Source organism: Cydia fagiglandana, chromosome 12 (assembly GCF_963556715.1).
Source record: "Cydia fagiglandana chromosome 12, ilCydFagi1.1, whole genome shotgun sequence".
NCBI classification, from domain to species: domain Eukaryota; kingdom Metazoa; phylum Arthropoda; class Insecta; order Lepidoptera; family Tortricidae; genus Cydia; species Cydia fagiglandana.
The window spans coordinates 2,267,454-2,286,254 of NC_085943.1; the positions used below are offsets into that span (position 1 = coordinate 2,267,454).

Below are 18,801 nucleotides of genomic sequence, written 5' to 3' on the forward strand. Positions count from 1 at the left end.
TTCCATTTACACCCTGTATAAACGTAGGTATAACGGTATTACATATTTTCCGTTTCAAAAGCAATCGTATTCTGTAGGTAATATTCGAAGTGCAGTGACCTAAAAATACTTGTTTTAATATAATATAATATAATATAATATAATATAATATGACAGTGCCAGTTAACGATCTGCCTTTTTAGTACAAAATTGGTACAAAACAAGATTTTTAGATATATTGGTAAAAAAAACAATCGTTTTAGTATCCGAGAGAGAAAAACACAGACTTTGATACAGTAGTCAGTAGTGTAGTACGGTCGCGGACTTCAATTGTTGAGCCATTTACGGTTCACATTACATTGGACTTTATACATTTAGTATTGACAACCAAATTAGCTTGAACCCTAATTGAAGTCTGTGACTGTACCTAATAAGTAGGTAAGTCGCCATCAGATATATCGGAGCGGCCAAGGTGTTCACAATATCTGAACCAGCACTCTAACGCCTTGACAATAGAGGCGTGCTCAGATATTTGTGAGCACCTTGGCCGCTCCGATATATATGATGGCGACTGTACAGGTAATTGCGGCCAATTCCGTCTGCTGGAAATTCCGTATAGTCAGCCAAGAAAGCGGTCTACCACACGAGCGTTTTTTTAAAGTTTTAACTGTAGAAATAGAGCGCATCTGGTTTTGAACTTTTGACTCGGTTTTGACTAATGAAACTAAAAGCAATAATATCTATTTGTCAATGAAGTTGAGAATAATAAGAATACCTACTTATAATGAATCATTGACGAAATATTTGTTACTGGATGGTGTGAAGAAATCAGTTTCCTCCGACCGAACTGGGACCATCCTGTTTTCTTTTAGTAAGTATGTAAGTTGACTCACCTCACGGTTCAAATCGCTTTCTTATGAATCATCTCCGTTGACTGCATATACAGGGTGTGGCTTGTAATAAGAGCAAAAAATTAAAATATACGCCCTTTAAGTAATGAGGAATTAAGTCCAAATAGTTTCAATTAATTAAAATGAAGAAATAATTTTCTGTTATTTTCTAACAAAATTAATCGAGCCCGCAATGTACTGCAGACGTTATGTGTCCAGTCGGAATACTTGACATTGACATTTACGATCGTTTTCAATAATATTGAAAATCCTATTAAATGTAATAATATCGCTTTTTAAACGTATGCAATTTTCAATTACTGTTCAGTACTTAATGTGGAAATCAACATTACTTAACAGTTTTCTTATCAAATAGGCCTAACGGACAAAAGGATGAAATGAGTAAAACGCTATAAAGCAACTTGAATTGTTTATTAAGCAGTTCCAACAAAAATTGTGCAATAAAATCACTGATAAATGATAATAATTATGCCAATCTAAATGGATAACCACTTCATGAGATAACTTGCACTTTTAAAATTTTGTAAGGATGATTCTTTTTCACGACAACGACTACGAACGATGGTACAACCTGTTCTCCGTTTGACTTCGCTCCGACACGACATCAACATGTGCAATACTGGGTGGAGGGCCTTCTCAAAAATAACGAAGAATTTCACTGCTAATTCATCTGGCTGTACAACTGCGATCACAACCAAAATTACATTTGGTGCAACCACAACCCACATTCGTAACTCTGATTTGACAATAAAGCTCGGTTTTCATTTACTGTTGTTTCGTTAAACCATATGTTTCATATTTCACGTGCATAATTGATTAGTTTACTAAATTAATATTATTATTTGTAAAGTTTGCTTTATTTTGATAAATTAGCAACTTGACGTACATTGTCATGTATGTTGTAAGAGAGAATAGATTAAACAATCTAATACATGGTTTAGGTTACTGTGGAGGTTTATTACAATATTTATGATATTTTGAAAGGCGACGTACCCCGGCAGAAAACAGTTGTAGAGTTGGATCAAAAAAAGTCTACAGCGGATTTGATAGCCCACGCAGTGCAAGTGTCATTTATACGTCATAATTTCATAGAAGTTTGACGTTTAAAATAACACTTGCACTGCGGGGGCTATTAAATCCGCTGCAGACTATTCTTGGTCTGACTTTAAACAAACTGTTTTTACGTATTCTGTCTTTATTATGAATACTTTTTATTTAAACCAAAACATAATTAATATCAAAGTTACAATAAAATGTATCCTAAAATTAAAACAACCTACAAAACCTTAAAATAGAAAATACAAATTGAAATTAAAAACTAAACTGGATAGATAGGTACCGTCTTTATTACCTGGCAATAATAGAAAGGGACACACTGATCCTGTTGTCGCTAGAGTCAGACCAAGAATTATCTGCAGCGGATTTGACTGAAGTGTCATTTAAAACGTCAAACTTCTATGAAATTATGACGTATAAATGACACTTGCACTGCATGAGCTATTAAATCCGCTGCAGACTTTTTTTGGTCCGACTCTATCTTTACCGTCTCGTTGCCCTTTACTTTAAACAAACTCTTTTGCATAACTCTTGTAAACTCGCTCACGCTTATGGCGGCTGTACACTCTCGGCAAGACACCCCGAGACAGGCCGAGAGCGAGTGTGTACAGTCAGTTCTCGTCTTGTCTCGGTCTTCCTTGTCTCGTCTCGCCGTTCTCCGATTGTCATGTGGTCGGCTTTTTCCGGCCGAGTCAAAGGGTCTCGCTGCTCTCGCGAGGACAGCGGGGCAGGGCATGTACACACTCATTGTTAAAACAGAAATTTGTGTAACTACCCGACCAAAACCTACGAACAAATTGGAGCTAGACATCACAAATGCAAATTACGTATGTTAAATATTATTATCAATAATTACCCGGTGTGTTTCTGTAAAGACGTTTTGGTGATCAGCCGTGCAGCCGTTAAAATGTGGTCCAACGAGACTGAATTGCAGTTTTTAAAATTTTACCAAATAGAGTCGTATGGAACCCCAAAAATATGAAACATAAATATTTTTTATGATATAGGCCTAAATAATTATAGTAGCTAGCAGCACAGAGGGCAACGGTTTCTATGTCCATCGTGGCGGCCTCCGCGGTGTGAATGATTCAACGAGTGTGTACATGGTGTGCTCTCGTCGACAGCTTCTCGCCCGAGACTCTCGCGTGGGTATCAAATCCGCTGCAGACTATTCTTGGACTGACTCTAAGATCATTTTGGCCACCTGTCCAATGTGTATTTTGTCTCACATTTTGCTTAATGGCAGAGTGACACAAAATGACAAAAAATTGGACAGATGGAATACCACCCTTAGCTACGCCTATTGCTTCAAGTAAATAATTACATCACATAGAAAAAATAATAAACAAAAAGGTACAGTTACTGAGTTTATTAATCTTGAACAACTACATAACACAAGTACTTACATTTCACAACTAACAAATTAATAACAAACACTTTTCAGTTTCCATTCATAATCTTGGCCGATAAATTGCTTTTTTGCTTTTTCGATAATACGATGTATCAGCAGTAGGTATCCTTATTCTTTCAAATGACTCTGTTATGAATCAGGTAGGTACTTTTTCTCCTCTAATAAGACTTCTGTGACAGATCCATAGAATACACGTAGTTCTGTTTTTGGTACTGGTGGTTGTCGAAATTGCAGACTATTATTTAGTATAACGCCACGCTGACTCGCATATCACCGCCTGCACGCTGGCTGAGGCTGCACCGCCGTCCGGACAGGCTCGTTGTCCCGCAAACGTGGCACTACGTTCAACGTTGACGATGACACTGTCAGTCTGCCTCCGATCGGGAAATCGTTTGCGGTGCAACAGCTTGGTTTGAACTTCTTCTGGCTCCACCGTTCAGTCATGTAATTCCATCATAAACAAGATTGGATTACATAAATAATTGTTGTGCATTCGCTTGACAGTTGTCAATATTGACAAAGTTCAAAGCATTTTTCAAATAGGTAGGTAATGAAGTTAAGTGTATTATGGAGGTTTTTATTACGAAAATAAATTATTTTAAAAACTATTTCCATTACATAGCAATAAAAAGTATTTCGAGTTTGTCAACAAAACATAACGTGTCATTGCATATTGAATGAGTTCTGACTTCCTAATAATAAGAGCTACTTTTCTCTGTATTCATTTTTAAAATAACTTGTACTAAAAGGCGCGTACCAAGACGTCCCGGTACCATGACATCTTACGACAGTTAAGCGACCGTAACGCAATGTTAAAATCCATTGCTTGCTAAACTTGACTTTAAATTTAAATTTCTCCTAAAATAAGAATTTTGAACCATCGGGACCACTTGGTGGTAACTTTGGGTACTCCAAGGAATCTCCAGTTTGATTTTTTGCTCTTATTACAGGCCACACCCTGTATGCGGAAAAATGTAATTGTTCGGGTATTTTATTGTGTTCTTAATGCCAGAGGACTTATTCAGTGAATATCATTTAATTTTTTATCTGGTTAATTTCCTGCGAAATATCTTACGGTCATTAACCTTAACAAAATCCATAATTATATTAAAGGTAACCCAAAATCGTCACCTTATAACTCAATTTAAAAAAAAAGTTAATATTATTTGTATTTTATTTGTATCTCCGTTACAAACTCTCGGATTTTTAAGCCCGGTCATTTATAAGGCGTGCGTGGGGATATAGATCCAACACGTAGAGGCCATCTGGAGAGCTTTGATGTCATGTAGAACGCCTGCTGGAACCCATTCACGGGTGCATAAATAGATACCCGTAAACCGGTTTCAGCAGGCATTGGGAGCTATTATAGAAAAATGGAAAGAGTCCAGCCGGCCTAGCCAAGGTGACAATCGCTATCGCTTCGACAACGAAACGCTTTGTGTCTCTCTATCTCTCTTCCATATAAGTGTGACAGTGACAGTTGCGTTTCGATCGCTACGGAGCGTAAGCGATTGGCATGTTGGCTACGCGGCCTGGTCTATGGTTTAAATTTGGGTGGAAAATAAGTCTGGGCTATTGCTAAGTTTCGGACACCTGCCATAACATTGTGTTATACAGTGTTATCGTTATTATTGTCTTATAATATTTATTTTATTTAACAATAACAACAATAATGGAGTCTTGCCCAAAGAAGACGATTTAAAAATTATCGTCACCGTTTAAAAAACAAGGCATTGTGGTTAGCAATCACCGTGGCGTTACCGTTCCAAAGCTAATGGCTATAAAAGAATTAGACGCCATTCCAGGTATAACATTCACAAATATTTATACCGATAGAGTTCATGGCTAGTATAACTTGATCCCATGGCTTATAACGTTTCCGACGGCACAGAATAAATAATAGTACTAGGTACAGAAGACTCGCTCTCTAACAAAACGCGTCTGTTACGATCAGCACCGATATGGCCGCTAGGTGGCGACAGCGTCACGCGCGGCTTATGGCTTTCCCCAAAATTGGTGTGGAACGGATACTTTTAGCTACATGTAGCAAAGCGACGAAGCGCCGAGGGCAAAGTTTTCTTTGCTCAAGTGTGTGTCTGTGTAAAAGTATCCAAGTGCCACATCTTTAAAAATCCTTACAAATTATTCGAAATAGAACGAAGGTATAAATCTCAAAAGCGCCCAAAAGGACAGCTTCATATCTATAGAGCTCAAATTAAGGTTTCATAAAAATGCGTAAGTTTAAATATTAGCATTTAGTTAGCAAGTTATCGTTTGACACAAACTTTATGAGATCGTTTTTTTATAATTAGGTACTTAAGAGATTAATCAACAGTTAATACAATTTAACTAATCCGAATTTATCCCTTTTATGTGGATAATTTTATTGTAATTTTACATGTATGTAAGATGTATAATTATTGGTGCAATAAAGAATATTTACTTACTTACTTACTTAAAACCGGGTATTAATTTTGTTGTTTTATTTATGTACTTTATTCTTTATCAATTTTCACCTGTCTTTTCCCTACTAAAATTGATGTGTTGCTGGAGAAGGCCTACCGCGAACATCGTAAATTAATATTTTGTACCTGCAACTGGTGGTCAAAAGATCAAAGATTAACCCCTACACTGGTTGTGTAGGCGATTCGCTCGGTAGCTTGCCAATAGGCTAGGTGTTTAACCTTTGCCGATGATCGTTGGAAAAACTTTTTTAATCGTTTGTTACACCGTGGTTTGTTGAGTTAGTTCTCATAGTTCGTATTGCATTCTTAGAGTGGAATTTTGATTGAATGGTTTCTTAAATGAGTTAGATTTTCAGTAAGAGGCACTATATATAGCAAAAATTTTAAAATGTTTGGTTTTAATGGTTATTTTTAAGAATTCAATTTATCTTATTGCACCTGCAATAGGTTCCTCTATAATCTCAAAAAAAAACAATACTCGTAAATAGGTAAAGAAAACAGCATGCATGCCCTTCTTATCATGTAAATCTATCGTTTAAGAGAATATTTAGTGTTCATAATTGACGTGGAAAGGGTTAAATGTAGGCAAATTAAAATATAAAGATCTCTATTCTTAAATTGCCTAGTTGGACCTATGTTAGAAATTAATAAAACAACAGGTAATACTGCCAGAAATTCAGAATTTAAGTTTTGAAGAGGTATTACGGTCCACGGTAGTGTACTAGTGCTCGACGCTGCACTAGTATTCGACATGGGCACTTTATGGCAAAGTAATATAGGTTAAATTTGAACGGCGAAGATTTTTCTGTATTCAATTTCATATTTATTCCTTGTCACTGACATAAAGTGCCCATATCGAATACTAGTGCAGCGTCGAGCACTAGTACTTTTCTACCTTACTTAATATTAATTAATTAGAAATTTAAAGTAACCCATTTCATTTACAAACCGTGTTTACCGCTACCATACACCATAATCCTTACTTTCGAGCAGTTAAGAAATGTAAAATCATTTTAAAATGGCGGGTTATTTTTAGCCTGGGTGCATTGACCTTGAAACTTGACCGAGCCGTTGCAAACCATAACTCACGCTTGTTCGGTTGAGTAGGGTCAGCGGTCGTTGGTGATGGTGAACCTTGGACAGAAGTCCTACCGCGAACGTGAACCACGTTCGACGTGTTGCCTCTCTGTCGCACTTGTAAACTCGTACGTAAGGGTGACAAGGAGGCAACACGTCGAACGTGGTTCGCGGTAGGTCCTCAGAGTTGAAAATCGGTCAAGACCCTTATCATACTAGAGGTCGACTTCAGAAATTATTTTTAAGAGCAGTTTATAATTATACCTAAATGATGTCAAGATATAGTTTAATTTTTATTTATTTTAAAACAAAAAAATACGATGAACGATAAACACACCGTGACAAGTCGGTAAGTAGTCAATCCGTTAAAAGTTTACACTGCATTGAGTGCATTGCATTCCTTTTCGAACATACCGTCGGATTACCGCTTTAAAGAAGATTAGGGAGAATAGGGACCAGTTTTAACAACAATGAGAGGTCGATTTAACTACCTACTTCTTGACTGCACTAGCTACCTTACTTAGCTACCTACCATTGTATACCGATTTATATTTTTCTGAAACAATATTTTTATTATTACCTACTTTGATAGATTCTTAATTTTTAGTTTTAGTTATTTTAATTGTAGTTATTAAATCATTTATTTACATACAATATATATACAGTGGTACAACTAAACGAAATTAATAACTAGCTTAAATCTAAAATAGCCCCCTAAATTGTAGTTAGTTTTAGTTTTATATTCCTGTTCTTATTTATATTGCTTAATTAAATAAATTTATTTTTTTATTACTTTTTAAGTGAGTATTTTTATAAAAATGTCTTCTAAGTTTCAACTCCCTACCTCAAAATAAAACGTCTACGTTCTACCACATACAATTCAACTCCCTTTTTAACCCCAGTAGAAGTTGAATATTTATATACACCTATTATTTCTTGTATATTATAGACGTTACGTTGACGTTATTGCTATAAATATTGTGTAACTTGATGTGATGTGCAAATTTCAACTTTCTAGCTTTTGTAGTTTCGGCTCTGCGTTGATGTCAGTCAGACAAGACACGCATAGGTAGGTATAAGATAATTAGGTATTTGCTGAAAACTGAAAACATTAGGTAATAAGAACAAGCGTAAGAAAATGATCCTAATTTTTGGGCTAATAGTTTTTCTTTGTTCATAGACTTTGACCCAGGGAGTAAACAAAACAAACCGCCACCATGGACGCGATCAAGAAGAAGATGCAGGCGATGAAGCTGGAGAAGGACAACGCGCTGGACCGCGCGCTCATGTGCGAGCAGCAGGCCAAGGACGCCAACCTTCGCGCTGAGAAGGTAAGGCTCGTTGTAGATGTAGGCGATGGATGGAGAAGGATAACGCGCTGGACCGCGCGCTCATGTGCGAGCAGCAGGCCAAGGACGCCAACCTTCGCGCTGAGAAGGTAAGGCTCGTTGTAGATGTAGGCGATGGATGGAGAAGGATAACGCGCAGGACCGCGCGCTCATGTGCGAGCAGCAGGCCAAGGACGCCAACCTTCGCGCTGAGAAGGTAAGGCTCGTTGATGCAGGCGATGGATGGAGAAGGACAACGCGCTGGACCGCGCGCTCATGTGCGAGCAGCAGGCCAAGGACGCCAACCTTCGCGCTGAGAAGGTAAGGCTCGTTGTAGATGTAGGCGATGGATGGAGAAGGATAACGCGCTGGACCGCGCGCTCATGTGCGAGCAGCAGGCCAAGGACGCCAACCTTCGCGCTGAGAAGGTAAGGCTCGTTGTAGATGTAGGCGATGGATGGAGAAGGATAACGCGCAGGACCGCGCGCTCATGTGCGAGCAGCAGGCCAAGGACGCCAACCTTCGCGCTGAGAAGGTAAGGCTCGTTGATGCAGGCGATGGATGGAGAAGGACAACGCGCTGGACCGCGCGCTCATGTGCGAGCAGCAGGCCAAGGACGCCAACCTTCGCGCTGAGAAGGTAAGGCTCGTTGTAGATGTAGGCGATGGATGGAGAAGGATAACGCGCTGGACCGCGCGCTCATGTGCGAGCAGCAGGCCAAGGACGCCAACCTTCGCGCTGAGAAGGTAAGGCTCGTTGTAGATGTAGGCGATGGATGGAGAAGGATAACGCGCAGGACCGCGCGCTCATGTGCGAGCAGCAGGCCAAGGACGCCAACCTTCGCGCTGAGAAGGTAAGGCTCGTTGTAGATGTAGGCGATGGATGGAGAAGGATAACGCGCAGGACCGCGCGCTCATGTGCGAGCAGCAGGCCAAGGACGCCAACCTTCGCGCTGAGAAGGTAAGGCTCGTTGTAGATGTAGGCGATGGATGGAGAAGGAAAACGCGCTGGACCGCGCGCTCATGTGCGAGCAGCAGGCCACGGTGCGTGATAGGTGGGGGGTGCTCGACCAAATGTCATAGAGGGCCCCGAGGCAAAACAAACTGCATTAAAAAAAAATCAAAATGGCCGACTTTTTTTAATTTTTTCAAGTTGGTCCGAGCGCGCTGAGATTTGGCATGGAGGGAGATAGAGGCCTCTAGATTCTACTAAAACAAAAAAAAAATTTTGGACAAAATTGTCGAAAGTCGAAATGTTCTCTGATATACAGTGAGAATTTAAGCAACTTATTGGTAAATTTATCACATCAACAAAATAGCTAACTGTAATAGACAATAATATATGCATAATAACATTTAGTTTTAAGTTATGCCTATTTAAACTTTATTTCAAGGATATTCTCTTGTTTAAACAATAATTTCCATGTTGCAGGAATGTTCTGAGAACATTCTCGAGAACGTTTCCGCTTTTTGGGAATGTTCTGCAATTTGTACATTGCTAGTCCCACTGCTGGGCAAAGGCCTCTCCCCTACGATTATATATGTACTAAAATACAAGCATTTGTGAATTAGAAATATTGATAATATAACTTGCGTAGCTCTAAACAAAGTGGTCCTTCGAACCGTAGTTTAAAATGTCAATCCCGCTCTAATAAAACTCTCCCCACAGGCCGAGGAGGAGGCTCGCCAGCTCCAGAAGAAGATCCAGGCCATCGAGAACGACCTGGACCAGACCCAGGAGTCCCTCATGCAGGTCAACGGCAAGCTGGAGGAGAAGGAGAAGGCTCTGCAGAACGTGAGTACATTGTGTGACTAGAAAACGAAGTTCGCAAATAGCGGGCATTTTTCTCTGTCACTCTAATTACACCTTCAGTGGAGTAAAAGAGAAAGATCGCTATTTGCGAATTTCGGTTATAGCGGTAGCCCCTCTGGCCCCGTAGACAACATGCCGATCGCTAACGCTACGTACACTGTCACACTAATATGGAAGAGTGATAGAGACACAAAGCAATTCGATGTCGAAGCGCTAGCGATCATCTACTCGGTTAGGCCGCCTGACTTTATTATTACATACCTAGATTCCGAGGATTGGAAAAGTTATAATGTCAACGTGGCCAATTAAATCCGTCTGTAGGCTCCTCTACACGATGGGCCAACGCCGGCCACTCCAAGGGACGCATTTATGCATTAGAGGGAGCAAGTGATATTGCCATCTCATTCTACCGCATGGCTGCGTCCCTTGGAGTGGCCGGCGTTGGCCCATCGTGTAGAGGAGCCATGAGGGGAATTCCGTACACGAGCCCTTTTTAAACAAAAACAATAGTATTCGTTAACTTCATCGACAAAGCAGCTATTACTTTTAGTTTCAGCCGTCAAAAGCAGCTAGATAGGCCCTATTTTATTATTACAACCATATTACAACAATAAAATATCTTAAGAACTATAAAAATCTCTAATATCTTAAGAAAAAAAAAAGAATACAACTTAAGAAACTACTTACATATTCATAACATGCTCAATTTAATCTATCATTTAAATTACAACAACCGACACCACTGCACTGAGCGCTGAATACATAAAAAAATTTCCTTATCCTATTGTTCTGCCGACCGGCCTGCACTCGCCTGAGTACAGGATTTCTGCGGTTGAAAGAGATAAGGAATTTCCCTCAGACGCATTTGGCCACACTATTAACCCTATGACATACATACAGTTAACAATTAACGTCTTTGACAATCTTTCGCCATAGTAAAACTTCGTAAGTTTAACCGAAATTGTTATAAGTAGGTGTTACTTGTTTCATTCATAGGTATATAGGTATAGTATCCATTTTACGTTGCATTGCACGTTTGTTAGTTCAGCTGGCCCCAATTTCACATCGGTGACAGGTGCGACGAATTGTAAAATCACTATTGCTGACGTCACAGGCATCCATGGGCTACGATTACCACTTCATGTATGCCTGTGACGTCAGCAACAGTGATTTTACAATTCGTCCCACCTGTCACGTTGGTGAAACAGGGGCCTGGTTATTACCTACTTTAATAACCTACTTTGAGTTTAATTTACCTTGGTACTTATACTATACTTTGCGTACCTAACCTAGAATCATAAAAGAGTTATGATTAAGTACTTAACTTCTCATCTCGCCTTAAGACAAAAGGGAAAAAGAATGGAACAAATGATAGCAATAAAAATAAGATCATAATTACGAGCTATTATTACTTTGGTATAGTTTTGTCGCAATTAAATTAACTTCTTGCACCATGTTTTATAAACCTTAATCTTGGGGGTAGTATAATATTGTTTTGTTTATTGTTTGTATCCAATTTATCATGACGTCACCTACAGCACGCTACGCGAACGTAAACTCTAATTTTAAAGTGATAAAAACTTTCGGATCTATTTCGTTCGATGACAATAAAATGACGCTGGATGACAGAAGCAAAATTGTTTGCCAACTACCGACTTTCAGCGTTTAGTAGTAGTAATAAGATGCTGTTCGGTGCATAACGTAGTTTAATACGCGCTCCAGGGGGGCTAGACACGCTCGCGGGGTTATTTTCAGCGCCTGACACCTAATATGGCCCCGATGCCCGGTGTTTCGGTAAAAATAGACGCGCTCACATCGACGTGCCTTCTGAATGAGTGAGATTTCTAACGACTCCATCAATCGCTTTGATCGAGTGATTGAATTCTTTAGTCTCATTTCACATTATTTACAAATAAACATCAATCCGGTAAAATGTATTTCGGTAAAACTACTTGAAACGGTCTAGTAATAATAATTTCTGCAGTATCAACAAAAGAAGTTTTAAGAACTCGCGCGTCATAGTGTAAACAAAAAGTTTCCGCTCGGTCGGTAAAGCAGATCGGAAAGTTAAACAAAAGATGGCAGCAGAGTGGCGACGGCAGCGCCGCGCGCGGCGAGACGATGCAGACGCCAGTCAACATGGCGGCCGCCTGAGCCAGCGCGGCCGGAGCGCGCCTCGAGCAGAGATGTCCGCGTCCGCGCCCCACGCCCACGGGCGCACCCCCGTGCGGCGCAGGGGGCACCAACACCACCCGCGGCTCCGGGGCGATCGCGCGCCCGCCCCCACAAACGCGAACACTGATCCGTCCAAACAAGTGACCTTACACAGTCAAACAGACGATGTTGTGCCTTGTGTCAATAGTGTTAGTGAATCTCAACAAGTGACAAGGACGAACGGTGACGATACACTTTCGAATCGAAACGTAGTAGAGGAATTTTCGAATATTGACGATGAGGATGAATTTGATAAAATAATAGCGAGCGTAGAATTGCGCGATAGTTCGGACGATGATTTTTCTAATAAAGAAGAGAGGTCGGCGGGAGACGGTGCAGAGGTCCCCGCGCTCACGGATGCGTCAGACGATGATCCGGAGACGGCGGAGCTGGCCCGGCTGCGGTGCACCAGCGTGTGCACGGAGGTGTTGGCGGAGCGAGAGAGCCGCAGGCGGCGGCGCTGCGCCGACTACCCGGGCCTGGCCTTCGGCAGTTCAATATTTTCATCAGACACGATGATGAAATTTTCGATCATCAAGAATGAACTGCAGAATATCAAGAACACAGCTTTGAAAAGGGTAATGTCCTATATTATTTGAGTTATCGGTGGGCCGCGCTCGCGAGTTGGGCAGCCAACTGCGCCAGAACTATTTTTATACGGGTTGAGGCGGAATGTTGACGCTGAACGGGGCGGCGAGCATACTCGCGTCCGATCAGCTGAGCCTGACATTTCGTTTGACATGTTTACGCTTAGTAGTGCATTGATATTCGCCAGATGTCGCTGCGGTCGCCGAGACCACGTGGCCTTACGCTTGATTACATTTATAAATAATCGACGATCGGAATATTTAAATGCTATTATTAATTAAATCAACTTGATTTAAATTATTGGGGATTTACAGTTGCGAATAATTTAACTATGCGTTGTTACATCTTTTCATTCATTTTATCTTAAGTGGTCTAGTAGGTATTTAGAATCTGACAAGAGCATCTGATAAGATCTCTCTGTGCTACTTAGATAAAACATTCTAACTTCAGACAAAAATCAAGTTTAACTATGTATTAACATTTTTAATTACTCAAATCATATGCCACTGGGTACACTAATTAATTTGCAAATTCAACTTTCTTTATATTTTTTATAATTATCACATTTCTTTTAGTACATGAAGCAGCATAGCTGTGTGTGGGCGGGGAACTTTCTAAATTATTCAACATTACATACTCAGTGAGCAGTTGTAAATGCCACTTCAACACCCGCTGGTTGAGGAACTTACACAACAGTTATACATTTTCTTTACATACTTAGCTTTTCAACTTAGGGTGGTATTCCACCTGTCCAATTTCTTTGTACACTGCATTGTGTCTCACTCTCTCATTAAGCAAAATGTGAGACGAAATACACATTGGATCAAGATATTATAAAATTTCCCTTCAATAGCCTATTTAACATTATGCAAAGTTATTCATGTCAATAAACTCATTGATGAATGTCTGAAAAACTCATTGAGCCGGGGTTTGAACCTGCGACCTCCGGATTGAAAATTGAACGCTCTTATCGTTAGGCCACCAGCGCTAGAATCTTTACTAATATGCGTACTTAATATTCATCATATCAGCCCTTTATGTTGATCAACTGATATACTGATCAATCCTTGATTTAGGTTATTTTTAAAAATAATGCTATAATTATTTATTTACTAAACTTTTCTTGCACAAAAAACAAAGAAAAAAGTACAAACTGAATTTTTTTCAAAATTAGAACATTATAGTGATATTTTAGATTAGTAAGAAAACCAACTAAGCTGTTTAGTTTTTCTATCATATAAGGTGTATTTGATGAAAGGCAGGCTAAACACATATTACATATTACTTATGGCCATTTGAAGAGTCCTAGTCCTATTTATACATATAATTTTTGTATCAGAGAATGAAATCAATTCCATTTCTATAGTTCGTTTTTTTTTGCATTAGAAAGAACTTGCAAAAAGGCAAGCGATCTTGACATGTCTTTTAATTGAAAAACGCTTTTTTAAAATCAAAAACTTATTAAGCAGAAGAATATGAATGATCTTATTAGATTCATAATTGTTACATATTTGTCGTACTTAATTTATTTTTAAAATGTGTTTTTCAATTAAAAGACACATCAAGATTGTTTACCTAATTTCTAACGCTAAAAAAACGAAGTAAAGTAGGTATTTTCAAAGTTAAAGCAGATCAGTGTTCCTAGACTTCTTAGTAAAAAATGGAACATTGAAAACTATCATTCACCAGTTTATAGCCTTGTAAGCCCATCTGGCAAATTTTTACACATTTGAATTAGTATTTTTCTTATGAGTTCAAAACTCGATGTAATTTGTATTTGTACAAGTTGGTACGCTGGAATAAGGATAGTTAAGCAAGACATGCATGACCTGACCTTATATTTCTTATAAATAATATAAAATATATATATAACTCTATGAGTCAGCCTCCAGATGTCATTGCATTGAGCATCAAACCAAGTCCATGTAAGGCCATACACTACACATTAATATGGCTGAACATATGGCTACATGATAATATATCATTAGTATGTTTTTACAGTGATACACAAATGGTGATGAATTGCAATACAATTGAATAATGCCTAATTAAAATAGGTTTATCTATAATTTCAATGTTTAATGTGTTGTCTTTAATGTTAATCTTTCCTGCACCAACATAACTACCTATATTTATTATTATATTATACACCGATATATAATGTAATGTATGTATGTATCGGTTTGACTGAATGGTTGACTGGCAGAGAATGCGTCTTGTACTTTAAAGTACAAATAAATAAATAATGTTCTCCAATATTAAAAAAAAACATTATTATAGAATACTCATCCAGGTCAAAGAATTCATGAATACTAGAAATTTGTTGGTAGATCTAATTCACAGGTAGGTATTACAAAGTGCAACTGAATTTTGGTTAAGGTCAAATGAACACAATTGAACACTTCCTGCACAAAAGAAGTGCAGAGCGGCAACTGTTCATGAGTGGTAGTTTAGATGTCTACAAACTTTGTTAATTAGGTACAATGCTACCTAGGTTGCGTAAACAGTCATTTGTATAAATAACTTTTTAGAAGCAATACTTATTAAGACATCATGAGTCAGTAAAAAAAAATCCTTTGTCAGAGCATTACTTAGCGGAATTTTCAAACGGCCAAATGCTTTCCAAATGACGTCACCTCTTTACAAAATTCGGGCATCTCCGTGTTTGCCGCTACTTACCCGGTCAACCGACTTAATACCGGTTACTGCCGGCTGCCGCTGAGGGCGCTGAGGTCGCCCGCATATCTTTGAAGGTTCCGATGAAGAGCCCTAGATGGCGTTACGGGTCTCAATTTAACTATGGTCATATCGAAAATAATTGATAAGAGCATTTATGTGGCTTGAATTATAAAAGTTATTTTTGCTCGTATATAATTAAAATAATTATCTATCCATAGTAATTACGTAAGCTCATTTCTAAATTGCCACCGTAATATTTTTTCCCACGTTAAAAATTTAATGATGTAATGCCCTTTTACTATGTATGACTATCGTCTACTTCCGGTCACTTTGTTGTGTGGTCATTGGACCGTTTCACCCATCCCATGATTTTGGATTCTTTCAAAACCCCACTTTTGACCCTACAGGATGTAGTTCCTGTGATGTGTAACAGGTGGTGCTGCTAGTCGCACGGTCGATCGCTTAGTGACGTGACGTTTGCCGTGTCTGAGTTCTGTCAAAGTCATTTTATTCGAAATAATGCGTGGTTGTTTCATTTACTAATTTGATTCGTGTTAATTGTTATCGCCGTGGTTTCCGATTATTAGTTATCGTCGAATGCACGAAAGTGCACGTCATTAGTATTGCGATAAAGTTGTGCGCCGAGGTTGGTGTCCGCCATCTTACTCGCCGGCTGTGTTCATTCGTGCTGCGCCCATCTCTGCGATACCGAGCCAGTCAGTTGGCATTTTCGCGACTCGAGCGGAGGTGTCCTTAGTTTTTAGCTTTTAGGCTTGTAATCTAAACACAAAAGTGCATAAAAATGACGACAAACATGCAGCAAGGAACGATTCTGGACGTTTTGAAGAAGAAAATGCGCCAGACTAAAGAGGAAATGGAGAAATACAAGGATGAGTGCGAGGAATATCACAAACGGTTACAAGTGGAAATAATGCGGAGAGAAGAAGTAAGAATTGTGTATTGTTACTGTGTATAGTGTTCTGTGTAATTCTAGTTTCAATGTGTAAATGTTTGTGACACGATTATCACAAGGAAATATGGAAGTTATCACGTTCGGTTACTATCTACCTATAGTGAGTAATGTCCGGCCATACTTAGGTGTGCAGGCGACGTACGCATACTTCCGTCTCTCTCCGATTCATCTCGCGAAAAAGAGACGGCGGAAAATATTTTTCGTGTTCCTAAAATTTAGTGATGTCCTGAAACTAGAAACATGTTATCGACAATCCCAATTGTCTGTCGAGATATATCCTTAGTCCGTGAAATTAACCTTACATAATTGCCTGTTGAATGGTTCGTGCGGTTTTTATGTTACACGTAACAGGTTTGGTTGCGTTGGAGGTCGTATAGGTACCGGTCTTTTGTGGCACATGTAGAGCGAGGCGACGGGTCCGCGAGCCGGCACCCTTTATGCATTCCTGTTGTTCGGACGTCCTCGGAGGGCCGCTGGCGCCGGGAAGGCGTGTCCGACCTCTTCGCCGTTATCGCCGTATGACGTAAGCCTGTACGGCGACGATGCCCTACCGGCCAACACCTATGGACGGCTTAATTATCTCCTGTTAAATTCCAATTACGAAATTATTCTTCATATTTTCAATTTCCTTAGAATGTACATTGCCTTATCAGCTTACGTGTAATCAGACGTGCGATAAGACATTTACAGTTGGGCAATAAAGGTACTTTAGTCTCTTAGGTGAAATGATTTGGTAGGTTGGATGAGTCAAACCCAAATTAAGAGATGTGTAATGACCACCGCGTTTACTGTGGGCGTAAAAACTAACATTGAACTGTTTAGTTTTGTTATTACACTTTTAACTGCCATTGATGTCATGACCGACTAAGGAAAAGCAGTATTAAGACTCAATATTTCCACTATTAAAAGGGACATATGACTGACATACTGCTCTTATGCAGAAAAAAAACATCCACACTTAAATTCCTCTTAAGAATTGCAAAATAACTCGACATGCTTATAAGCTCCTGAGCCGACTTTAACCTGTCTCTAGTGTATAAAATACTTGCTTGAGAAACCCTTTATTTCAAGTCTAACCCTGACAAGTTGAACTTGAAGGTTTTACCGTAAAGCTTTGGTTACTATATTAAATTTCACAATCGTAGCGCACCGTTTGGCAGGGAGTTAAGCCCTTCGTGGCCGTACGCCGCCTATTGTATTACAATCCATTGGGCTTGCCATTGTCCTCATATCAATAGCCACTAGCCCTACGTTTCCCAATACCATCAAATTAAACAATGTTAAAATTTATCAGAAAGACTCATCCGGAACTAACTGCCGAAGGGAGCAGGTTCATTCGTTTCGTCGTTCAGTTCATAGACCCCACCTCAGGCTATTTGACTAATGTGTATAAAATAGCCTTAAACATCAATTAGAGCCATGTTTGAGTTCAAGGTGACGAGACAGTCCAGCGTCTCGAGGTAATAAACACTTATGTGAGCTTACGTGTAACTTTTTTACTCCAATCGGACTCCGATCAGGTTTTATCAGATCGTTCTACGTACTGCCTCGGTTAATTGGTTGAAAGAAAGTTATAAAAAGGTGATTGTGTGTCTATAAATAGAGGCCACGCACGGATGACGACACAGGATAAAAGGAGGAGAAACTGGGACTCGTTAGCGCTTCCTCGCGGGCAAGGACGCGTGATGTCATGAATATAGCTCGAGTCGTGCCGAGGCATGTAGTACGGACGTGCTACTTTGCAACCATCCACTCGCTTCTGCAGTACGGCACAGAGCTGTGGGGGCGCGCCGCGGACTGGCAACGAGCATTCCGACTCCAAAAAAGAGCCGTGCGCGCGGTGATGCAGCTGTCTCAAGACACCTCCGTAAGGACCTACTTCAAGGAGCTTGGTATACTAACCGTGCCGTCAGTAATAATATTACAGATTGCCACCTATGCTTATAAAAATATGTGCCATTTTAAAAAACGCGCTGATTCAGCCCGCGATCTTCGTCACCCGAACATGCTGTTGCCGGTAAAGCGACGACTCGCGAGATCGGGGAAGCTAACTCGCGTGATGTGCCCGACTGTATATAACAAGTTGCCAGTGTCAATCACCTCGGCTCCGTCTCTAGCTTGTTTTAAAAATAAATTAAAAAGTTGGCTTCTCGAACACACATTTTACAGTATTGACGAATATTTAAAACTTAAATTATGAGTTTATACCTAGAGTATAATTAATTTTATTAATGATTATCGCCTATATTATTAATTAATTTTATTCAATATTGTTTGTAAATAAGTGACATGTAATATTAATATTATA

At 39.5% G+C, this 18,801-nt stretch overlaps 1 protein-coding gene across 33 annotated transcripts in view; it reads left to right on the forward strand.

The window, feature by feature from the left end:
* LOC134669411 (tropomyosin-2) overlaps positions 1-18,801 on the forward strand; it is a 44,257-nt gene that overhangs the window by 4,475 nt on the left and 20,981 nt on the right. For 11 of the 33 annotated variants that reach the window (XM_063526960.1, XM_063526966.1, XM_063526965.1 and 8 more), the window contains exon 1: positions 12,103-12,831. In XM_063526960.1, coding sequence (XP_063383030.1) covers positions 12,118-12,831 — 714 coding nt within the window. In that variant the 5' untranslated portion in view covers positions 12,103-12,117. Of the gene's footprint in view, positions 1-8,079; positions 8,231-8,778; positions 8,867-9,100; positions 9,188-9,895; positions 10,022-11,998; positions 12,832-15,979; positions 16,467-18,801 lie in introns of those variants that run through there. The other 22 variants (XM_063526952.1, XM_063526973.1, XM_063526969.1 and 19 more) reach the window with 14 other exon arrangements.